The 26,534-nt window shown below is 42.9% G+C and overlaps 1 protein-coding gene across 9 annotated transcripts in view; it reads right to left on the bottom strand.

Moving 5' to 3' along the window:
- LOC110986756 (RNA-binding protein Musashi homolog 1-like) overlaps positions 1-26,534 on the bottom strand; it is a 169,505-nt gene that overhangs the window by 121,442 nt on the left and 21,529 nt on the right. For 8 of the 9 annotated variants that reach the window (XM_087140817.1, XM_087140819.1, XM_087140824.1 and 5 more), the window contains exon 6: positions 24,892-24,924. The exons of the other annotated variant lie outside the window; for it this stretch is intronic. In XM_087140817.1, the coding sequence (XP_086996943.1) occupies positions 24,892-24,924 (33 nt within the window). The remainder of the gene's footprint in view (positions 1-24,891; positions 24,925-26,534) is intronic. 9 annotated transcript variants of the gene reach the window in all.

The following is a 26,534-nucleotide window of genomic DNA, read 5'->3' as shown; positions in this document are numbered from 1 at the left end:
ACATAATACTGAAGTTCAGAAAAGGAACAATATCACTGATACAAACACGTATTACAGTATGGCAATGATATATATAGTATATATTCATATACTAGGATACAATTCACAAATGTTCATATCCTGAAAGACACAAACGATCCCCACAACAGAAGACTAAAACAAAAATTAGGTCTAACAACATACATCTTTCAGATTTATTTTTTCATATGTAGGCTGGCAGGTGATGTTGACCATGAATTTTGCCAGAACCGAGAAGTCACTGGAAGTTAGATGAGGGTACAAGAGCTATCACAAACAAAAACAAGAAGCTTTCTGGAACAAAAAAAAGGAACGGAATTCCACAGGCCCTGCACTAGAAGCTTTCTGGAACAAAAAAAAGGAACAGAATTCCACAGGCCTTGCACTCTCTTGAAGTGATTTATTTTTCTACTCTTAAAAATTTAGAAACAAATCGACGGATCAAAATGTAGCCTGCACTATGGAAAAAAGACAAACAGGTCAAAGCAACAGAGGGAGAATCCTTGCTTGAGATAGGGAGAAGAGGTTGAGAAGGATTTCAGTTAAGGGAATGCATGGGGGGGGACCCAGTACAAAGATGATGAGAAATAACGAGAAACTAGATGATTCTTAAGGTGTAAGGGGAGGGTGGAAATAGATGTAATCGGCAGATAGACTGCCAAAGGAAACCAGATAAACCAACTTAATGGCACACGAGAAAGACAAAAAAAATCAGGATGCAAAACTCTCGGGTGATGCGGAAGGAAGAAACAAGGCCTACAGAGCGCACGGCGGTGATGGCACAACATGTCAGATGCTAGGTCGACGATTAGGAAAAAAAAAAAAAAAGCAGGACAGATGAGAAAGGGGAAGAGGATGAAGACTGATGAGAAGGTATCCAGAGCCACGGAGGAGGATGCGGGAGGATAGAGGGGCAAGAGCAGCCGAGGGGGGGGGAAAAAGAGAGGCAAAGATGAAAGACTAGCTTCTGCAGAGGACGGGGAAGGGTCAGGACAACAGAGAGAGCTTAAAGAGAAAAAAAGTCGCTGGAAAGAGAAGAACGGGTTGGTGATAACAGACGGGATGCGGGCTTGATGATAACGATTTCATGACAGGGCCGGATTGGAAGCACAGTGGTGGGGGGGGAGGTTAAAAAGAAAGGCCACAGTCGTTAAAATCTTCGTCCGTCAGCTTGTGAGATGCTTTCCCCTAATGGGGCAAAACCACTTCCTGACCCCTGATTGGTGTTTGCCAAAGGAATTTGTCCACTGGTGAATCCATTACGCTCGATGGACACCCATTAACAGTGTTGATGTGGAGAGAAAATGCCACTGGTTTACAGGTCACCCAAGTGCAGGTTGCTGATAACAAATCCTGGGAGTTTGGCTGGACGAATGCTGGACATCAGCCCTCATCCTTATAAATGCTCTGTGACCTCTGTCCCTTCCCCAAAATATCAAATCACTGATGTCAGCCAGCATAGGCAAGAAACAACAGACGAAATAAAACACTGCTTCTCACTGCCCGGTACTGCAACAAACCTTATTCATGGGGAAGCCCTTTTTTTTTATTGTGTTCCAGGAATACTAAATAGGGTGGTGCCAGACTTCCAAAATGCCTGCTGTGCATGTACAATATTATGTGACCCATCTGCAGCGGGTTACCAGCTAAAATGTAGACTTGTGAAGACTGTGACTGGTTGTCTGCAAGGGCTCAATGATATTGTGTGGAATGTTTCAATCTAAGTACTGGTACATGTACACGTAGCTCTCGGCAGTCTGTCTTCCATACAAGTTACTCCCATTGCATCCTGATGAACACAGGAGTGCAGTGTAATGAAAGAGAAAACTTTCACAGTTCCTGTTGATTTCCCACTGCAAAGTCAGGTTTCAGGATCTGACAGGCAAAACAAGCTACCAGTACCCAGACTTTGCACCGGTCCCACCTAGCTTTTTTTTTTTTTATTCAATCTACATGTAGCTACCGGATGTACAGCAAAAGCTGTGGAATGCCTACAAATCCATGTACAAAAGGATGCTGTTGTGCAAGTTCTCTTCCAGGACATGGAAGCAAAATCTAAAGTGTAACAGAAATGACCACTTCATTTACTGGACAGCCAACTGAGATAAGCAACATTACAGCAACAGCAATTAAATTTGTATGCTTAAGATCTTTGTGCAGGGTCCCCAGTTTTTTCTTATTTTTTCCCCTGGCCAAGGTGACCTGGCCATGGTTGTTATCTTAAGAGATGGTGTTTGGCCGTTGTGCATCGATCACGCAGAGAGCAAGCCGGGCGGAAGGCCAATTTCATCTGGACGAGGCAGCGTCGTTATCGTGTCATTTAATTAAACAGCTATTACACCCCCCTGCCCGACCTTGGGTCCTTTTTTCAATGCATCCAGGCCACCTACGCATATAACAGCTCGTCCTGTGGCAGCAGCAGTGTTGCCGTCCCTCGCTAGCTTGGAAAATTATGATTACATAAATTATTAGCTCTAGATGGGTTTCGTTTTTATTACCAAGGTTGCACTGGTATCGCCAGGTAATTACTGTGTAAACTGCTGGTGCGAGTTACAATCGAGTGGTGGGGCATGCGTCCGAGTGTTAGTGTGAGCCAGGTCAGAGCGAGGACATTTAAAATTACAAGCTTGTAAATCATTCAATGCACTTCAGGGAGCGTAACTGTGATGACAGGAGCCTGTGTTACAAAAGCCCAGTGTTGGTCAGTATTCTGATGAAAATTTTAATCAGGAGGCAAAGCTCCAGAATGGACAAAGACACAGGGAAAAAATTATTCAAAACAAAACCAACATTGTAAATTGCTGGTTTTTTTTCAGTAAATCAAAAACAAACGAATGATCAAGTTCATTATTGAGGGTTTGCGTGGCTGCCATGTTCCATGGGGTATGCACAAAAGAGGTTTCCCGGTAGAACTAAAGAACTGCCATGCAAAGCCTCCATAGCCCTTTGAATGTTTGCCTTTATGACCCCCCCCCAAAAAAAAATTTGTTAATTAGCATTTTTCATACATTCAATTTTGAACATACCGGTATGGTGTGTTTTCGTCCCATTCAAGTACTCAAACAGAAGAGAAATGGGTTAAAAAGTGACTTGATTTTTACATGTGTCAAGTTCATTTTCCAGGCAATTCCCTGCCTCTTCACACCAGATGATTAAAAAAGTGCCATTTTACTCAAAATGCTCTCTCCTCAATTTCCTGGGACAGGCAACAGCACTGGCAGTGTACAATTTGGTGTCAAGCCATGGTTATTAATCAGACATTCAATGTCCCTTGACACTAGAATAGATGATGGTCCAATGGGTTTCCAGAACAGCGGAGGATTTCCAAGGATTCAGGCAACTTGCTAGCAAAACTAGAAAGGGAAGCTTGGGTATATCTGTTGGAGATGAACACAGTCACAAGGAAACCCATGAAGTAGGGACTGGAATAACTTCAACATTGAAGGGAGCCCTCTACTGAGGAGAGGGAAACCTTTGATGTACAGTAATGCCGCATGCGACAGAAGTCCACGTCAACACGGTGTCAATTTCCTTGATGTCATGCCTGATGCAAGGGTTCCCTCCTTCTCTTAGGTATAAACTTCAAACTGGTGGGTGCATGTAATCCATGATAAACTGCCACCCTTGCTTAATCCCAGGCAAAAACCATGAACCCAGACCAGTGCAGCAAATTGGGTAACCAAGAAACTGGCATAATGTAGAGCTTTCAATGCCACAAAGTGACCCCACAGTGAGCCAAGTGAGGGAATGTTTGCGTAACAGGCCTACATGCACAGTACATGGGGTATATGCATCCATCTGTCCATTGTCAGCATCTGAATGTGTAATCATTACTTTATTATTTTGATATATACAGCGCTAGTGAATATTGTTAACAGAAATGGCACTTAAGTAATGAAATAAATGTTAAATGTTGAACATTTCAAACATTCTCAACACATTATTAATTACTTCATTTTAGTAGTGTGGAATTTTCCAATGGAGGAAGGAAACTGTACACAGTGCATTACTCAACATGTTCAAGAACAACATATAAGGAACTGAACAGACCCAGCTACCGGTTCTTGTATGCTCACACCCAAGCTACATGTATGCTATTTTGGTAAACCTCAACTGAAACCTTTTTTTCATGTTTTGTTTTATTCCCCCCTCCGGATAATTTCCTGTTGGCGCAACTGAAGCCCAGATGAACTGCTGGATCTCATCAGACCGGCTGTCACCCCTGGATACAGACAGAGGTCATTGACACCGGCCCGATTAGATTCTGGGAATAGAACAAGAGATATCTGAGCTGGCCGGACCCCAAGAGACCATCGCAGGGCACCAGGTGGAGGAGACAAGAAACTGAAACCCAGTGAGGAACAAGGAACCGAAACCTAAGCAGGAGGCTAGGGGTGCTATTTACACTTTTTTGAGCAACAAATTCCTTTAAATATGTACATCAAGCCCGCCCTATCTTTGGTCTTGAGTGAGAGTACTTAGTCTAGGTCTTCCTGTGTCCTCAGAGTGGTGGAGTACTAGGACAAAGTATAGCCTTTGCAAACCTCAAGCGCCTAGGAACATGTAATACGTAAAAAAATCCCAGGTCCTCAGAGTTTTTCAAAATCACAAATATCAAAGACTTAACTTCAATACAGAATAAAGCTCTGATAATCTGAGTCCTCGGAACTGAGTGAGTAAGATAAACAAATGACTGAGTTTCTGATGCAAAAACTGCCACCTAGAAAACTGGGTCCCAGGAGTCACGCCGGTTCTCATGGTTCTCGAAGGCCAGGATCCTTCCCTCAAAGAAGCAGAGGAGATGAGCGTGCACGACTGACACTACGTAGTTCATGAATACTACATTCAACGTACACACGGGACTGCGAAAGCTCCAATGCCTGTGCACCAAGTGCTCGGGCTGACTGGGACTAGGGATAAAATACGCAATATTGACATAGCGTATGCAGTATGTATAAGCAATCACACCACATAAAGTATGGGCATGTAGCTAATAACGGGGACACGCTACGAGCCTGCCAGATAACAGATCAAATTCTCCGATCTGGGCAATCTGTGGGGACAGGAAGTGTTAGACCACCGTGTGAAGTGTGCGTCAGGCATCCATGATGTGACGCGCTTAAAATGGTTAGGCATAACCCTATCCATCAACAGTTTGCCTACAAATCGCACCCTTCCCACAAATATGAAAAAATGCATGTACCGTGTTCCCTAACATAGCTAGTTTTTTGGGCCCCATCACAGGTGGGAGGCCGATTGTGTTTCACCCATGATCCCTACCATGCGACAATGCATTCACCAAAATGTGACAACTATTTACAAGTCAAGACATGCTCCGGCTATGTGTAAAGTTTCAGACAAGTCAAATGAACTGTTAAATGTCACCGTGAATAATTCACATTTTCCCCAAGATCCAAAGCCAACGCCTGAGTAACACTACAGGCCCTACTAGTATTCTATGTGTATGTTGAAAACTTTGACATACATTTACATGTGAATTAAAATATAAACAATTTGAACCGACAATAAAGCAGCACTGTTGTTAGGACAGAATAACAGCTTTGTATCACCGAGGTAGTCTCAAGAAAACCTTTTGTGCATTTGTTGTAACTAAATGAAAATAACAAAAACTGCCTCTGAGACACCATGGAGACACCGGCAATACACAACCTCTATCAACAAGAAATATTCACTGTTACACGAACAAAAACTAGGCAATCCTGACATAGTCAAACTCAAGACCAATGTTAGGTTCAGATTTCTCTGACAGCAATAAGCAAAACTGACACAAGAAAGTATTCAAGGGTGATTTAGTTCAATCAGATGTGGATGCATCAATCAGTTTGAGGCATTCTCGGATGAGACCCAACCATGGATGGTAGAGTATCACTCCTTCACAACAGCATGCAGGAATGCTTTTCTTTCTTTTTTGAAACCAATGAAACACAAATGCTTCGATGCGCGAAACAACATTCCCCTCAATTAAATTACAAGTGGCGACAGCGGCCCATTCCCACCATCTGTTCATTTCAATCCACTCCACAAACTGGCATCTCGCAAGTCAAATCCTGCCCACACCAAAATACCAAAATATGACATTGGCACTCCAAATCTATTCCACCATGCCCGTGCATGCAAGCTTAGGATTAGTGCAAAGCTGGTCAGCTCTGCCACATGCTTGGTTCTTCAGCCTTTTCTCTTTTCAACATAAGCCCCTCTTGGGAAAGTGTCAGAAAAGTGCTGTATCATTTTGCGAAGCAAGACTTCAGCTCCCTTCTGAGGGAAACCACCTATGGATGCAAACCAAAGTCGCCCGAGGCCTCTGCACTGCTGAACGGTACAAGTGTGAAGTGCCTCACTTGACAGGGCACCAGACAACAAAGAGCTGCCAACAATAACAGGGGCCAGTTAAGGAAACTTTTGTGGTGATTATGGGATTAACACCTTCCCTGGTTTTCCAATCAATAATACTACAAATCATGCCAACACAACATGAGCAGACAGTCTTGGTAACCATGGCCTGCAAAGGAACACTAAATTTTCAAAGCTCTCCATCTCTCTGTGGACAGATCAACTAAAGTTCAGCATTCCTTTGGGCTTTTTCACATCATCCAAAACCCCTGGATTTCCGAACTGGACTTCTTTTTTTGGGGGGGGGCTTTGCAATATGATCACGTTTTAATCTGGAGATGAGTTGGAGATGGAGATGGAGTTGTGTGACAAAATGTACCATTTTTCATTCACTTTCAGTCTTCTGAAGTGTTAAATACAGGGACATTCATTTCGACATGTACATACAATGTACACGTATGAACAGTTACAAAGGAAAAACCAGGCCAACCTGGCGTGCATATGGGATAAAAAGCTGCAAGACGAAAAGATGAAGAAAAACTGGATCTTGCTCAGGAGCACACAGTATAAAGTAAAACTGCCCCACAGGAATCAACTCTATTACAGACCCCCCCCCAAAAAAAAATCAAGCAAGACAAAAGGAGAGAACGTGAATATAAATCACTAACAAAAATAAATCTCTCCGGTACTGAGTGCAAGACGCCACAGACAGTGCAGTGACGGCAGTGAATTGCAACAGCCACGTGTGACTCTAAAATGAAAAAAAAAAGAAACATTCATGACAGTTGACACATCCTCAGAGAATGCACAGAGATCATCAGGCCAGATTAGGAATTCCAAGCCCAGTCTATCCTAGCACGATCAATTTTACAGTTGTGGCTTAGCCACTTTTTTTTTTTTTTAATTCCTCCCCCAAACCACACGAGGGAGGAAACACACATCACAGACTGCACTAGCTGGTGCACAGCGTACACTGTACATCTGTACACGCTGAACGTGGGTACGTGGATGATTAGAGGGAGTGTTTGTAATCATATTCACGGTGGATAAATATGTGTGATCCTTCATTACAAGGGGCCGATTTCCCCCCCTGGGATTTCTAAAGGTCGGAACTCCCTGGAAGCTACGAACTGACGGTGCGCTTTGAAAGAAGTGAGAAAACAAAATAAAGGATAGGGGGAACTTCTGATAGTCTGCAGTTCCCAGCGAAGACATACGAAGGCGGAGGGCAGGCTTTTGAAAAAAAAAAACAACAAAAAACGCAGGACTGAGCAATTTCATTGGGATGACCCTTGCAACCAACCAACACTTCTTGCCCCAACCATGCCCCAACCAATCTCCAATGATTTCCGTCTGCTCGACTGCAGATCAGCACAAGGTCCTGGAGGGCCACAGAGCATTACTTTCAATTACGTCCTGGTGCTGAGCGTTTCTTGGAGCAAAAAAAGGGAAGGGGGGGTGACTGGAAGGATAAAGGGTGGATAAGAGCACTGTGGGCCGGCACAATGTGCGCGCACCGCGTGGACGACCCGCATAAGATGGATTTCGCTTCGGTGAGAACAGGGGAATAGTAATGAGTGGAACATACGATAATTGCGCTAAAACGTTTTGCAGAGGGAAAGGGAGAAAGAAAAAAATACAACAACCATCCACAGTGTAACTGCCGAATTAATGAATGAGGAATGAGGAGTGACAGGCAAGGCTTCACCCCTTCATGACTGATGACCACACCGCAGACAAACTGCACATTAAACAGCCCCAGAGGGCAACAGCAAATGACCAGTTACTCCATCCAACGCCACCGTCCGACAAGCTAGACTTGTTTTTTCAATCATGGGGATATTTATATACCGGTATCTCCATGGCAGGGCTGACATTTGGCGTGGTATTTTCAAGTTCATCCATCCGGCCAAATCATATTAATGCCAGGGTAGAGGGCTGTGAATCCACGACGGCAAACGGGGAAAGTACATGCGTAACATGCATAACGACATCGGGATCATTAAACGGATATGCTACAGATTTTGGCACAAATCCGGGCAACCTTCAACACAATTCCACTTCCACTCTGCTCAACATGCATGTGTGCTGTCATGGCTGCAGCGTGCAAATTCCCGACGTGGTATGCCACTGCTGCTTTAAATCCTGAAGGACATCAAATTTTGTGTGGGCCAATACAATGTCTGCGGTTGAAAGAGATTCCATGCACGACATTTGGAGTACCCCAGGATTGAAATACATGTACAGGAACTGCCAAGGTTCACAGCAAACTGGATCACTTCATGTGTAGTGTGGGCCCCTGCCTTCTGATATTTGCATCAAAGTTATTAATGGCATTCCACCACGCTATCCATCTTCCGGGGAACCTTGCATCATTTTTCATGTTATATTCAAAACAAACACAATATACTTCCAACCGCATCCATCTTCTCTTCTCCATGGTTCATGTTTACACCCAAAAAAGGCTTCTAAAATTATGATGCCAAGTGAAAAGAGCATGACCTCCAGTAGTCTGTAAAAGTTGAAGCCATAAAAAAAGAAACCCTCCAATATACAGTACCATTATCAACTTTCAATGTTTTATGCACGCACAATCTGTACATATCCAATATTCAAAAATTGAAACCGTTTCACATGCAAAGTACCAGAATTTGCTTCCAAGCAATTAATTCCCACCTCACAAAACCCGCACACACAAAATCGAAAAGTGACAAAACAACGTGTCCAACAACCCTTTAAAAGCAGCTCATGTATATTCATGAAGTCCAATTCCCTGCTGACCCAGTGCCCTGGAATAGCCAGGCCGATGAGTCACCCTTTTTCCTTGCGCAAGGGCGAAACTGAAACGTGGATTATGTGTTAGTGTAATTGAATAGGCACATAGGCTAGGTAAGCACAGCCAACACTACAACTCACACGCACATACCGGGTACATGCACATGCTCTTCCAGGTTTGTGTTTGGGAGTGTTCTGATTAAATCCCACAAACTGAACAGTCGATTCCTACAACCTCAGAGAGGAATGTCTTGTAATCATGCACAGCACAATGACACACCGTGCAATTCAATGTGTAATGGCACATGTTCGCCATACAATTACATGACAGGGGCAGCATTGAGTACCTATCTGTGACTCTGCAAATCTGGCAGACCCTCACACCAGAGGCAGTCTAAGTGGAACACTTACAAACATTCTATCTGAATTGTGTCACTGTTTTCTTCTTAATATATTGGTTAGCTTTTAACTCAATTCAAATGACAAGGCTTACATTAGAAATCAAGTCCAAATTCTTTTTTAAAAAATTCAGATATGTAAACCTTAGTCGTGGAGGGAAGAATTGCCGACAACACTAACACAGTAACAGACTGAAAAATACAAACGTCAGGCACTGCACCTTGTAAACGACACCGGCTAGAGTTTCGGTTACGTTGGCATTAATTTAAACCTGAAACTGATCTAGCCTGGTAAGTAAACGCAGATAAATCGCTAAACTGCTTCCTGGCATGGGCCCCCTGAACAGTCACTAGAGCTGGCGAGTTGTTATCACACGATCCCTGCAATGTGTATCAAAAGATAGACCGATGCTTGCACCTGGGTCGACCAACCAAAAAAAATAGAATCTAGTTAACTAACGGATGAGGGCATTTGTACTGGTCATCTAAATTACCTCGCGCAGAATTCTGAAGCGCCTGTATTACACATCTGGGAGATGCTGTAGCAACGAGTTGCTGCAAAGATTTATATTTCAATAACAGAAGATGGATCGGTAGGGAAATCTTTTTTTTTTTTAAAATCAATACAATTAAGTGCGAATACTCCTAGGGGCTTAACGTTACTGGACGGATTCCTACTATGCTACTGGGCACAGAGTGACCACAGCGTGTGGTCAATTTGAACCACTGGTAAACCGAGACATTGAACATACGCATCTGTAGCTGAACTAATGGTGCCGGTCCCTCAGCAATGCTGTCCGGTCACACCTTCAAAGCACCTGCAAGCTTTATTCATCAAGACAGAGTATGCCTGAATTTGTTGTTCGCTTCATCCCTTGCTGTCCGTCCGAACTGCGCAATGGACAGGTGTACACTCAAGGGGGCTTCGGACTAAGATGGGGTCAGGCCAGGAGATTTCATTAACGGGATTGCCTTAAAAATGCTGAAAACGCCAGTGAAGAAGGGAGAAAAAACAATGAAGAGACAACTGGCCCCGAAGGGCAGCAGTAATTCAAAGTTGAGTGACCCGCAGGCGGTTTTGGCCTTTTCTTTTTCATTTCTTTTTAAAGATGGAATCTGTCCTTTGCGGTCAGTTGGCATGGGCAAGCGAGCCGAGTGCAAAAGAAAAAAAAAAAACAAGAGGAGAGAAAGACGGAATGGGAGGAAATAACCTGCCAGAGAAGATGAAGGGGGACAGGGCAGGCATGGCTAAGGCTTGATTCGTGTGGACAGCGGTGTGCAATTATTGGGTCTTGGTCATCCGTTGCTACGGGAAACGGTTGGCTCGCGTAGTATTTGCAAAGAGAGTGACCTACGCCTGGACATTTATAGATTGCTGGGAAGGACAGGTGAGGGGCAGCGCGAAGGTGTTAGGAGCTTGAAGAAAAATCGGGGTGAAAATTTGGGCAAGTCCTGTTCCACAGACAAACTTTTTGGCCTCAATGTGCGTGTCTTGAATGCCTGTGACAACTTTGCTCCAGAAGATCACACCAACAAAGAAAAATCCACATTCGAAGCTTTGAAATTCTGAACCTAAATTTTGGACTAAAACAGCCTACATAAACACAAAGAACTTACTAAAACAGCTTGCAACGTGCGCAAAAACAAAACGTGAAGCAATTCATTGACATCTAATGTAAAACTGAACGTCTGAAGTAATAACTTAAACCTGTGATGCAGTGAAACTTGCCAGGTACCAGTATAACCTGTCTAACTTCACATAAAACACATACAGTACACACTAAAGTACTTCTTTGAGTTTACATTTTAAAATGTAGGTCAAGTATGTTGAGGCAGCATGAAACAGCAGTCATAAGCTATACCACTATTTAACATCAAGTGTTAGCAGGAGTGCCATGGCAAAATTGCCTTCATCCACAAACATTCAACAGCCACCAAAAAGACTAAATATAGGATAAACTAGTTTTTTTCCCCCGCGCTACAGCTTTTTGGAATACTGCAGTGCTATCACTATGCCTCAGAGCAGTAAATTCAATCTCGTCCAGTTCTTGCATTGCATCAATAAAAAAAAAGAGAGAGAAAAGAGAGAATGCTCGGGAGGGAAGGTCCCACATGCAGCTTTGGATCAACCAGACATTCTTCTCCAATTTGAAGTTTTTCACCTGTGCCCCCCAAATCTCCCGCCGCGGGTGAGCTCCGGCTCAGCCGCACCATTCTATTTTCTTGATCCATCGCCTCTCTCTCCAGTTCTTTCCTCCCCCCCTTGAAACATGCATGTGACATTTCCACACGTATTGGATGATGCATTGGCCTCAAACCAGTCCTGCAGATTCCCTCTTCTTAGTCTTGTCCCCTTTTTCTCTTGGTGAATAGATCCAAGTCCACGGGGAACGAACTGTGACAGAAGCTTTTTCCCTTTCTCGTTCTCTCTCTCTTTATCAAGCCCCAGTATTCCAGATTCACGCAAAAGGGTTAAAAACTCTGACTTCAACAAAAATGAATGGTGTTTACCGAGAGAAAGGGAAGGTGCTTTCTCAATTAAAAGCATACATCACTTCCACGCAATCCACTTCAGTACTTCATTTGAAAGAGAGAGTCGACACAACTTTCATATTTCAGGGTTTGCTGCATGAATTAAACTGTCCCCAACGAATCAAAGTACCTGTACTATACATGAAATTTTGACGAATCATAATAGGAATTAAACTTGGTCTGGAACTAGTTTGAAAGATGCAATTTTATACCACTGTTAGCTTTTCCTTTTATTCACTTCCCAGGGGAAAACTCAGTCAGAGTTGCAGGAAAAAAATTACATTTCATGTTTAAAGATATCACTTTTTCGTTTTTTTTACATTTTTTTTTCTTAATTTCATGGCCGACATGGACTCCATACATGACTACATGGAGGCCAAGAGTTCATGTAATGAAATTACCGTACCAGTCCCTTAATGTATTTAAAAGCAGTTTATGTGCACCGGTAAACGTTCAAATTTCATATGCTTCAAGATTTCAAAATAAATTGTAACTTTAAAAGAGAAAAGAAATTCAGAGTAGCATACCAATACGTAAATGTTTTTCCCATGAAAAACAATAAAAAAAATATAGAAGATCATTCAAAAAACATGCATATTAGTAATTCCTTGGGCTGTTTGGCAAAAAAAAAATACAACACTATATATACATGTACATGTACACTACACATCCCTGCTCACGACAAAATACAGAAATTTTGAATTTCTGTATCTTGTATTTGAAGCTGTCATTAGAAGTTTCTCACTGCTGAATCATAATTTTTATGCGCCTGAAACTATGACGCAGCACGGCACAGCCACTATCCCATTCCCCGTTAGGTTCGTTGTTGAAGGCAACAGTCGTTAATTTATTGTAATTCACGCTCACTGAAGGACGGGTTCTTCAGGCAGAGTGGGGGAGGCAGACCAGTTACTTGAGCAGTTAACAGATTATCCATCGTTGAACAAGGAACAGTGAACATTAATATAAGGCACAGTGAACTGAAGGGGGGGTCACTGCTAAGTTGACAAATTGAAGGAGCAGTCAGGCAGGTCGACATCAATCACTGATGTCAAAGGTCAGAGGGCAAACTAAAGCTACTCGTAGGTTGCCGATCAAAGTTGGGCTTGTGCTCAAAATCTTCACAGATAATACAAGGCAATACTCTTGCAAAGCAGTTTTTTCTTTTCTTCCTCCGTATCAACCGCGTGTAAAAGGCCAAGTACAGCGAACTGTTTTCACTGAAACCAATCTGGATATCTCGAGTCCCTGTTCCGACGTCTTGATCAGCCCCCCTCGAGTGAAGGATCCACCAGCTTCTAGTAGGCATGACGTTAATATAACTAACTAAAAGGCTATTTAGGTGAATACCGACAGGCCTGTACATGGTGTATCAAGAATGCACGCCTCTCACACAACACGCTGATATGAACCTGACAAATTTCAACAGCAAGGTACACGGAAATGAAATCTATATCCATTTGTGCTTAAGCAGCCAGACCACAATGATCAACAGTGCACTAAATGTTTCCTCATTTCTCACCAATCGCAAGATATCAAATCTGCAAACACAAAACTTAGTTAGGAAAAATTATCAGAAGCAAAAATGGCAATAATAAATTCCCATTTCAATTGACCCCATTTTTACCGACCTGGAGCAACAAATGACCACCATTTTTCTAAAGCTGGTTTTTGACAATGTGAACAGCTTTAAGACATACGTGATACACATGTACACGTAGTCAATCTACTGCAGTTTGCTGATCAATTCCTTCATTTTTGCAAGCTCCAACTTAATCTTGGGGGAAAGGGGGTTTTGGTTACGGGAACGGTTAAGTAAAACCATGGGTGAAAAATGACACCGGGGCTTGAGGTGACATTTTCCAATCTTGTTAAAAGCCTGACCCAACACTGACAAACCTAGAGGAAACAGAAATCCTGAGCGCCGTGAAGTTCTCGGTGATCACGCTACATTGGGACAGATGCTTGGCCGGTTTCAGAAACAACTGAGCAGAGCGGGGAAATCAAAGACAGGGAAAAGGGAGGGAGGGGGGAAACAAGGAGAGGACAAATTTACATTTATCCACTGGAAGGCTCAAGGTCTCTGTCCCGGTTTTTAATCCCGTCCCATGATTCCTGTATCGCAGGCCATGTGCATTCTTTTCGCTTCTGCTGATCCATTCCTGCGCGCTCGTTCCTTCGCTAGCTCGCTCGATTCCAGAGTGTGATTCAACTGGGTCATGGCGTAAAAATTTTTTTCAGCGTATTCTTGGGATGGGCTAGTGGGGGGGTCGCTCCACTGACCTAGATTAAATAAGCGTGGACAGCACAGCGCAGGGGGACGTGTGCGTACTGGACATAATGGGGCCCCACTGAGAAGGGGAAAAAAAGGGAGAAAAAATCTGGTCTGATCGTCAAGATTAACTGCCACTGAATTCACTGCTACATGAGCAAAGCTTTTAAAAAACTAAGAATGATGACAATTTTCTAAAAAAAACTGCACATTCTTATTAATATTTAACCCTTAGAAGTTTTTGCCCTCAGGTGACATTAGTCATAGTCATGCAGGGATGGTCATATGCCTGGCTTTCAGTGAATTTTTCTCTGCAATTAAGGGTACCATTTTTCAAGTGGCCATATTTCACAGGGCAACAAAGGCTAATATTCAAGGAAATTCTGTGATCACTAAGATTAGGAAAACATTATTCATTGCATGGCAGATCATTCTAACCATTACTGGATACATGCATTGGGAGGGGGGAAGTATGTGTATATTTCTTGCTATCGGGGAGTTGTAAGACGGGGGCGTGTACCTTACATGCATATGTCCCCCTTTAAAGCCATCACTCAAAATGCCAAACTGAGCCAAGCGAGCAAAGCCCTGGAAACACACCGCTCCCGCAAAAGTCACGCAACCCCGGACACACGAACCCCCGAGTTTGAACAGCCCGTGCGGCCATTGTGCAAACAACAAAGACCAACACGCGGCCCACGGTTGTTGTACGAGGGGGCTGCTGAGTGCAGGCCAGTCAGCCAGGCCAGCTCAAGCTTGCGCAGTTACTGGGAGGGGAAAAAAAAAAAGGCACGTCCATACCTTGGTAATAATAATATTACTCTCTATAAATGGGCCCCAGGAGATCAACATTTTCAACCTTTTTATCTTCTCAGAGGTTGGGGGGAATAAGAGTTGACTTCAGCCCAAGGTACAATGTATGCGGCAGCAATGCTAACTATAGAATGCAGGGTGAACAACGTCCAGTTTTGGGGTGTGCATGTGTTATTCCCTGTTACAGTCAAGAAGCAAAGAATTTCCACTCAAAGTGCATTGTGACGATGAATATCGTGGTGGGAGTCCCAAGTACAAGGAGGCCCACTGAACAAATTGGTCTTGCATGTCGTGACAGAATGGCATACTTACATTGTTGTGCCACCTGTCAGACTCCATGGGATGAACAAAAATTGCCCCACAGTATATTTCCTGTCACTCAGCTGCATTTACTACGTCAGCGCTAATCACACTACAGCAATATCATGATGAGAATGATTTCAGCACTGAAAATCACTGAGCCCTTAAAAGCCATGGCAAACATCACATTTAAATAACTACCATAAAATATTAATGACGTTGACAGCGATATCGCTGCATTTACAAAGCGCAAAATATGAAATTACTTCCATACGGTTTTTATTTCAAAAGAAACAATACTTTCTAGCACAGATGAAAAACGAGACAAGAACAGGGATGTATGTAGATTTATGAGTGGACAAACGACGGACAAAGTGGACAAGTACCTGCTTCTACACTATTACACCAAATTCAACTTTTTATTTAGGTTTCAAGCAAGGTGTCACGGGGCCCACACGGCAACAAGACTAACCGCCCACACTAAACGTACCCTCCCTCAAGGACCATGCCTGAATGTAAAACTGAAACTGTACATGTGCGTTCCACTTCCCCTTCTGCTTTGCACTCCACCAACAAACAAATGGCCATGGCACTTTGTTAAATAAGATGTAGAACCTCGGTCACATAGGAAGCCAGCCACCAAAAAAAACAAAAAAAAAAAATGTTGGAACTTGGAAGAGCTCTGGATCACACCTCTACGGTTGTCATGCAACCTGATAAAAGCCGCAGGAACTCGGTTTCGGGCAGCTGACAGACAAACATTCTCCCTGTCCACCATCCTATGGTAACTATCAATATGATATACATGTACATATTTTTTTCTCTCCTTATCAGCAGAGCAGAGTAGGCAGACTGCTGATACCGATAGCAGCATGGGACAGGTTTACCTGTACTTTACATGGATCAATGTCCAAGAACCTCTCAATTGGAAACTGTTCTCTCTCTCTCTTTTTTTTTTACATTATTTCTCCCCCCCCCCATCAAAATCAATTGTAACTTTGTCGCCGATGCGTCACACATCGCCACCTCAACAATTAATAGCTTATTATTTCCCAACGATAGTATTGACAGTGCACCATCTGCTTAGCCCATCCTTGTTTGTACAACTGCTCTCTGCCAATGTGTATAAGTTTCCAACTTTTTTTGCATCTATCACGGAATAATTAATTAGCACGGAGCTGCCAATGCAGCCACGGGCCTCAACTACTGACACAATTTTCCCTCACGAGTTTATGTTATGTAGCAACTTCCCGACTTGCATTGCTAGCTGACAAAGACAAGCTGGACAATGCGGAACTAGAGAGATTACTTGCAGGCTGTTTGTGGTCACAGTCCACGCTGAAGGTTAACCCTCGTCCTCCCAGACCCCTACCGCTCAAAGAAAAGCCGCCCGATCTTCTTGAAGGATTTCAGAGGACAGTAGAGCCCAGCTACCATCACTTCACACATACATGGACATGCAGCTTCTGCCCCTTCAAAACATGTGTACAAAATGTACACATGTACACAAATGCCATTGTGTTTTTGCAAGATGGTAGCTTTTAGATGATTCAGACAAGTTTAAAACAAAACTGTTAGGAAATTAAAGTCAACCCAGTATTACAGAAACTGCCCGTCATTTCAGGTCATTTTTGTTCAGATGTAATTTATAGTTATAATAGGAAGGACATTCCTTATTTTTGTTTAAATGTGACCATCGATTCAGGGGGGAGGGGAGTGCTTTATTTTATTTCCTGCTTCTAACACTACCACTGACATGTTGATCTACATCGCTCTCCAATCAGATTCATCGTCAGTAATGACTATTGAAACAAAAGCTGCAGCACACTGACAATCAGACACACGGCACGGCCGAGGAATGAGGAAGCATCAGGGAGGAAACAGCCTGACTTGCAACAGCTGCGTTTGACAATGGGCAGCCAGGCCTTGGTTAAGGCACCTTTATCCAACAAAAAAAAAATTGTTTCCAAAGGACAAAATGGGATAATTAACATCACAACACATAATAAAAACATGTCCTAATAAACTGGGGGGGGGGCCATTTACCTCGGACAATGACAGGCCGGCTTAATGGCACTAGCAACAAACACAATACAGGTGTTTGGATGAAAAGCACTCCTTCTGTCCACTACCATTCATTTCCTGGTTCTCAGGGATTGTACGATTCTCTGGCCAATGCAACAGCCGGGCCGGCTGGCCTGCCAACCAGGGTGTTCAAGGCAAAGAAGCGAGGCGAATAACACAGGCGGTCAAGTGGGGGTTCTCAGGCCAGTAATGTGTACACTGGTGCTGAGAGGAAAACAAAGCTGATGGATCCAGGACTGTGTGGATGGACGAGCAAATTTACAAAGTATTGAAAACCACAGTGGTAGGGTATAACAGTGGTGTTGCCATTCTATTGCTGTTTATCACACTGGGGATGGCAAAAATGGAACACTGACCAAAAGGGAGTCACAATTGACTAACATTGACTTTTGGTATATCCAATCACAAAGTCGCACATAACGCAAATGAAGTGCCCCACTGTGATCAACATGGCTTTCTGAAAAAAACAACAAAAATGACTTAAAATGTACACGTGGTAGCAGCACTCAACATATTTTAATACAAACCTTCAGAATGCACATTTGTGTCTCAGTTAACCTTATTTTCCGCACTTGTTTCACTATTTCAAAGGGTAGTTAACGCATGTTTTTGGTATATTGCTAATTAGTATTTCCATATGCATGGGCAAAACTGCGGTGTCATCCCAGGAAGAAGTCTTGTTCACACAAGAGTCCTGCACAGTATATTTTGCTGGACTCGGTTTTCTCTTCTTTCCTGATTTAATGTTATTTATGTGCAAAGCAAGAAGCACGCATCGACCCCTTTCTCTTAAAAGTTTTCAGTAAGTAAATTTGGGGTTCACAATTTGAACAGAAAAGCCTATAAACTGAACTAAGTCTTAAATTCCTAGATGACTTCATAGCGACAGTGCCCTCAGTTATCCAGTATGCTTAATTTCAATTGTTAAAAAAAAACACTTTTCAGTGCATTTAACCAAATAGAAATGTAAAAGAGTTTTCATACATTGAAGAAAAATGCAACATTAAATAAAAATTGTTTCTAAAAAACTTTTGTTGCAGCTTTCCTTTAAATTCTCCAGACTTTTTTCCCATCGGGTGGCAAAGGAGTATTTCTTTTTACATAAACTTCTTACTTTTTCTTTTTCTTTCTGCTTTATTTTAGAAAGACCAGCTTTGCGCGTACTTAACACATTTTTTCTCAGGAAAGTCAAGAACTTGAACGATAACGTGACAATAATTCTGTAACCTTATCTCGCTCTTTCTGTGAATATTTTGAGTCACCGAACAGCAATCCCATCTGTGACAGGATAACTTATGAACAAAGGCTAAATTCTTGACAGTCTGGGCCCCACTACACGGACCTTCTCCCCTTTGTGAGATTGTGGAATGATTGTTTGGATCCTGCAAGCAAACAGGAAATGTGCCTTTGGATTGGTGGCAAAGATTCCTTACCCACAGCTTGAGTCAACAAACACAGGACACTGTTTTAGGGGCACACCAATAAAGTTTACTGTACTTTGCACCTCAAAAACGATTTCATAAAAAACCCAGACTATCCCACTGTGAAATGGCTAAACAAACTCCTCAAAAACCGACCAAAAATACATTAGTCATTGGAAAAAAACCAGGAGACCACCAACGTTTGAAGTTCCTCCTGGCTACCCGCTTCTTTTGCTGGCAGATTTTTTTTTTCCTTTTATTATGGCGCAGCATAGAAACCCACATGATAGGACAAGGCTGGGAGCTGATAACTGGAGATAGCATTATCAACAAACACACCTTAATCTGATAAACTCTGGGTGATATGCTTGTGTTGCAGAGTTGTCTTTTGATTTCGTGGGGGGAAAACATAAAAGGAGAGGAAAAAATTGGGGGGGGGGCATTTTTCCCCTGATGGTGTCCTAACAAAACAGCTGCTCTTGTCACTTCCTTGACCATTGTTCAGGCTTGAGGGATTTCTTAGCATGAAAGTGCATTTAAAGAGAATCGTCAAGTCAGGTGATTTTTAATGTCAGCGTTCAATTTACACAGATGTGCGCGGAAACGCATGCACCTTCAAAGTCTCTAAACATTCTGGTGTACACAAACTGCTAATAGAAAAACCCAGATTCAAAAATGCACACGCCTCCACAGACATGGTGCACTTCCAGAAATGCCTGTTGTGTTACATCAGGTGAAAAACCTCTCTCTGGTGTGACATATTCAGGCAAAATTGATTATAATTGAAATGAAACTGCTCAGTTGGGTGTTTCAGACATACATGAACACAGCTGCTTTGACGGAAACTGTTACATTCACAGACCTTACACGTAGACAAATTTATTGGATGCTGTGTCACTCTATGTTTTTGCAGAAATCTCTCTCAAGAGCATTTCACTGAAGACTGGTGAAAAATGCACACGGACCACATGTCTAACTTCATTCTCAGTTTTTTCTGTCTCCACAGCCATCCCACTTAACCTTGTGCGAAAAGTTGGGAGGGATTTTGCATTACTTTGGCCCAACACTCCATTTACAATGGTCTCTATACCTATTTGCTTTTCCTGTCATTAACTGCACAATGCCAGCCTTTTATACACCTCACACCCTTCACATCACAACTCGGTGTGAAAACAGGACAAACAGACCAGTCCAACAAGACTCTCTGCTCTGCCCAGCAGCAGCCTCCAATGCTAAAAGCAGTCCAAGGAGAACATGGACGCGTATTTTTAAAAAAGGTCAGAAAATCCAGACATCAATCCTCCCCCCCCAAAAAAAATGCTACCTCTTCCATTGGCCTTTCGGCTTTACGTTTTGAATTTGCAAAGATGTTAACACAAAGCTTGTAAGAATGTGATGGCGGCCTATTAAATCAACCCTCTCCCCTTTTCCTTTCATCCAACTCTCAGGATCCATTGCCAGCCATGTTCAAATAGAGTCCCTTTCTTTTCGTTTCCGAGGGTGGGAACATTTGCTGCTCTGTTGTTTGGGATTGTTTGCACAAAGTCTTTCCCGGATTTGGGGAGAAAGGTGCATGGCTGCTACGGTATGCTACCCACGTATACGCGTCACCCTTGGGCTGAGTAGGGAAAAAAAAAGTCAGCCGCAATGTTCACGGCGGACGCAGCAACGATGCGGTTCTTTTTAAAACTGGTCCAGTCAGGAGCTTTTCAGGGAAATATGAATTTATGTCCGTTTCAAAATCGAACAAACTACCTCTCTCCCTCTCTACTCTTAAAAGCAGACAAGAAAAAGAACAGGATACGACTGCGGTTACTACACAAGCCATGATACTGTGTCACCTTCATCAAAGTCTGTAGGTCGACCTCTATTTATGCCCTGCCACCCACAAAATTCAAGGATTCATTGCACTGTGCATGTACATGTTGAGCACAGTGCAAAGTAAAGGAAGGTGTGTGAAGGTCCATTCAGTGTCTGCTTGTACTTTTCACAGTAAGTAAAATGCCTACATGAGTACATGTACAAGTGCCCGGTGCACGAGGCTGGCACTGTGGTATTGTGCTGTTGTGTACATGTACTATGATGATTCTGTACATGTCCTGTGTATTGTGGGCACTTCTGCACAGCAACACCACCAACTGTGTGTTGCACCGGGGACGGCGACTTGTGCTGGGGCTTGGACAAACAGGGCGGTTTGTTTGTGTTTGCGAGTCGGATTGTGCCAAAATGAAAAGGAGAGGCCTCCACAATCACGATGACAATGATGACGATGACTGCGGCGGTTGTCAGCGACGATGATACCGGGGTGAATTCATTGACCGTGTTATTGGGTAATTCACGGAGAGAGATAGAGAGAGAGAGAAAGCGGCCCCCCCGATATCATACCACTCTGGTCTCGGAAGCACAGGCAGGCAGGCTTTACTGCAAATCTAAATTGTACCTCAGACTTTCAGGTCACAGATTTGACAACTTGTCATCTGGCGGACTACAGAAAAGCCACAAGTGCCACCTTATGATTGTGAGGACTTCAAAAGAATCCGGTTCAGTACAACTCACTGGGAATCCTTGACATTTTTAAGCCATCAATGGTCCATTCTGATCACCCTTGTCACTCAGGGTGCTACACACACGTGCATTTAACACAGAGCTCAGGTTGCTCTTTCTAAAGCAAATAGACAAATCGTTACTACAAAATTCATGATAAGACTTTTGTGGGGTCCACTCACATTTACTCTTTTCAGGTACCACTTGTATGGACATAAAACTACCAGAGCGCATAGCAAGATTTTAATCAAATATACATCAACGTATGTTCACTGCATTTTAGATTTTTACATCCAAACAATGCTGGCAGGCGCACCTGCTTCAGAGTACATGTACGTCTTGCCTTGCTTTTTCTTAACAACTTACAGCCACTTTTGGCAAAATAAGGATGTGAACTAAAAACAAAATTACGCGTCCAGTGCCCTCAGTGAATGCACAGGCCCTCAAGGAGGCCAGCTCATGCAAGTGTATGCCATCAACTGTTACTGGAATGTGGCCGCCTGTGCAATTGTCAATTTGGTCTTCGTTTGATTTCTCAATGTGGCCAAATCTAATAATGCAGCAAAGAACGGTGTCGGGGCTGGGAATCAGCACGGCAAAGGAATCATAAAAAGGATGACCACTTAAAGAAGAAAAAAGAAACGCAGAACGTAAAGGAAAGAAAACTTGAAATGTTAATGAACTTAGCACATGGGGTTTCCACTTCCAGTACTTGTATTTGAGATTGAAGAGAAAGAGAGAGAGAACAGTGGACAATGGGATGGACAAAAATTGCCACGGTCAGTCAATCAGGCAAACCCAGCTGGCTCTTTCACAGCAATTGAATAAGGACCTACATATTCAACAGCAAGACCCTGGTTCCCAAGCCTGGAGGTGTAATAGTCAAACATCATTTAGTCTTACACACCTCCCCGAAAATCACATACAGAGAGAACTGGGTACCAGACAGCACACTACTTGATTCAATTCACACTAACACAAGTACACCCATCAAGGTTGCTGTGTTCCTGCCAACAACAACAAAAAAAAATTATACAAAAGAATCTAAGGTTCGGCCATGAGCTAATGGCGGGTCACGTTCACATTGAACATTTTGGAGATTCAACTCCCCCCCCCCGGTTTCATCTAGGATTTCCAAAAACAGCCCTGTCCTTCAGTGATACAGCTCAAAAGTACCCGTCCTTCACCAAGCCACGGAAACAGTAGTCTGGATCCCACACATATGCAAAAGCGATACTGTGGGCTGCTCGACAGGTATCTGTCTAATGCAATGGTATCCGCAGTGCTGCACATAAACACATAAAGTAGTTACAGGCACCAGACAAGTTGGGCATTGTGGGGATATTGACATGTGGAGTACACATTAACTGTGCCAGCAAGGGCGCACTCATGCAAACGACTCGGCACGGATCAGCACTGCCACCTGGTTGGTCGGTCATGCAGTTTACGAAATACAAGGTAGTTTTGTGTGTTTATGCTCACACAGATACGGTTTAGTCACTTCGAGTATACATGAATTTCTACCCAAAATCCCCCTGTCGTTTTTACAAGCCATTTTGTGGAAATCTACCTGTCACGTTTTTACTGTCCATTTCGCAAAAGACGGGTGGACAGGTTACTAGATGAGACCCTGAGTCAGGGTCCCTGACTCCCCCCTTCCCACTTATAATTATAAAGAGGGAACATATTGTTTTCACGAGGAAGCAATTCTCTCGAGGGCCGTTTTCCAATACTCAACTTTGTCTCCGTCTCAGGCTTCATTCCCGAAACCAATCCCCGATTGTGGGCCTGAAGCGTTTAAATCAAATTGGATTACTGTAAATTTTTGTTCTCTTGCATCTTATTTGATGTTCTGTGGCACTCTCAGACTAATTAGTGCGCTTACAGCTTCAAAGGCACGTAGTAAAAAAAACAATTGAAGCCTGTGACAGAGCCAAGTTGAGTATTGGAAAACAGACGAGTAGTTTAATTCTTGAGTCTATTCTTTAATTCTTTGGACTCTTTAATCTGTTCATTCACTGGGAGATGCATGTGCAGCAACACCAAGTGTTTCAAGTCAAAAGTGTATGCACATTACTTCTTCAATAACGACACCAACCCCGGACTGGACTTTGTAGCATACAAACACATCCCACACTGAAATTGTGAAAAACATTGGCGGTAACACCAAATGAAATGTCCACATCATTATGTCCCTGAATGTGATGCACAGCATTCAGCTGCTAGCAACGCTTCCCAACAGTTTACAGCCAACATGAATACCGTCAGTGTGTACCACTGCTAAAACGTACTCGTAGTCTCGCACAATATATTGAAAGTCCACATACAGCAGCCTTGTCAGCAACAACAAAAAGGCCTACTGATTTTTATCTTTTTGGTTTCTCAACTACATGATGTATGGTTTTGTGACCTTTCAAAAAGGTATCTGACCCCAAACCACTTCTCTTTTTATTAAAACCACCAAATTTGGAGGAGCAAGTCCAGTCTACATGATGGTAACCATCAGAATAGAATCATGAACATTAGCCCTGCATGCACTCAGCTATTCTTAGAATCTCTGGCCTGGTGGATTTATTACCCGTGGAATGTCACCTTTTTTAATTTCACGAAATCCCAGTGGGAGCTGGCCACTTTCTTGAGAGTCCCCCCCCCAAAAAAAACACAAAGATGGCGTGTGAACTCTTGCGAGACGCCACCCTATAGTGTGCGTGCTTTGTGACTGATCCTCGCACCAGAGTGCGAGATTTGGCTCCTCCATAAAATGCAATTCTGTCAAGCCATTAAAACTGGTGGCCGCATGGAAAGAAGAAAAAAGTGCCCACAGAGTCACGGGTAGAAAACAAAAAAAGCCATATGGTATGCTGTGCACGGCAAACCACCTCTGCCCAACTGAAATGTTGAAGTTTTGTTTCCCTACCCATCCCCCCGCCTTTTATTTTCTTGGTTTATTGCTTTATTTATACTGAATACTGAGAAAATACCCAACTCGGGGCCATGGTTTTTCAACGAGCCCTAGCAGCTGGTGGGGTTTTAATATAAACACCCAGACCCGTCGGCTTCCCAGTGAACGTGACTGCTGAGCCAGAGCATGGCTATAGTGAAAAGACGGGTGGGTGGGGGGAGGAAGGAATTCGCTCCAGTCCATCGATGGGAAAATGAGAGTAAAATACTGAGAATGAAGCACCTGGTCCTTTGTGAGACAGTGGCTGCCCACATTAAAAAACAAAAAATGGGGGTGGATCTTTCAAATTTCAAGCACCGAAATGCGTCGACCTTTAGAATGACTTCCAACACAGGCGAAGCGTCAATATTACAATTATGAACGACTGACATACGTATATAAATAAACAATACTTAATAGACAAAATTATGTGTAACTCACTGTTCCATTGCACGGTTCACTGTTATCATCTATCTGGACATTGTAAAAAAAAATAATAACAAAAAAATAATAAATAATAATACCAATAAACAAATTGTGCTCTGTGGAAATGTACTCTACGACCACTTTTGTTATGATTCAGTTTGAACTTTAGTGTGGACATTATTATCAAATTATGATTTCTCTCCTTTTCATTATATTACCAGTGTCCAAGTTCAAAGCCATGAAATGTTGTCACTATAATGGCAAAACCATGAAGAACGCAGGGCATTTAACTCAAACCTACCACTAGTAAATTCACAGCAACATTTCAGTTGTTGTGGGGGATCCCGGAACAACCTCAGGCCTGTTTTTTTGGCTGGGCGAGGACATGTTGGAGCTTGAAAATTCACGATTTGTTAACAAATACCTCCGTGAACAGTTTGATTGGGTTCCATTACCGAGCTATTTTGGTTGATGTGTTCCCCTGTATCAAGTCACATCGTGAGAACGTACCGAGGGCATTAGGGCTGCCAAATTTAGCACATGGGAGCCAGTGTTTAGAAGCGCCCAGCAAGGTAGGAACTCAAGAAAGATACACATGTGACTGGTCACACAGAATGTACTTGCAATCGTGCAGAAATGCATATTGCAGTCAGGACACTTGACACCATGCATCCATGTATACCAAGTACGCATCAGAGAACAAATGGACTAAACAAATGCGTTTGTATGTACGTACATCTGCTCATATCCTCTTTTCAAAAATAATAAACTTCCGTTCACCAACTCCTATGGAGACATGGCATTGTGAAGTCTGACAGAAAAATGGCCGGCTTTGGGCAAATGGACAACACAGGCTGTCTTTCTTTTTTTATGCCACTTTTTTCTTCTAACAAAATAAAAGAATTCCCCTCTACTTTTGCATACAAATAGGTTTAAACAAATCTGGACTACTCTTAAATTTTAATAAAATATTCACAAAAATATAGCAATGTGGTTAAACTAACTTCCTGAATATCTTTGAATTCTTTCTGCAACTTAAAAAGCATTCAGGAATCAACAAAGTTGACCGTAACCTTTAAAAAGAAAGCTCTGAAAAACATGACATTAAAAAAAAGACATAAAGACAAAAAATAATGCTCCGTGCCAAACACGAGCAAAGAATTTCACTCCGAGTGCAAACATATATACAAGACAACTTCTTTGCAGTGCCTTGTACATGTACCTTGGTTTCGTTACAGTACATGCAAGCGTTCTAAGATAGATATCCCAGCATTCAGGGGAGGGAGAAGCCGGTACTCAGCAGCTGCATGTGTACATACATGTACATGTATACCGGTATGCACCAGAAATGCCTCCAACTTTACATTCGTGATCCCGTACATCCAACTCAGGGGGAAAAGCCGGCCTAGCTTTGTTATCACAAGACTTGACCTCATCTGTCTAATTGACCCAGTTGACCTCAGAATAAGGGCAAACCTTTCCATGGAGGGAAGGGGGTGAGAGGAGGGGAGCCCCAGGGAACAATCTCTAATTGGCTTATTTGCCCTTATTAGGACAAGGGCCTTGTTACTTGGGGATGCAGTGAAAAGGGGGAAGAGGTCTTTTTCTCCTCTTACAAATAACACAGTGACACGGTGACCAAGAAAAGCACCATATCA

This window comes from Acanthaster planci, linkage group LG09, assembly GCF_054643075.1.
Source record: "Acanthaster planci isolate LZ-2023a linkage group LG09, COTS_SCS, whole genome shotgun sequence".
In the NCBI taxonomy this organism is placed as follows: Eukaryota; Metazoa; Echinodermata; class Asteroidea; order Valvatida; family Acanthasteridae; genus Acanthaster; species Acanthaster planci.
The sequence above is the reverse complement of the archived record's forward strand: the minus strand, read 5'-3'. Positions and strand labels throughout refer to the sequence as shown.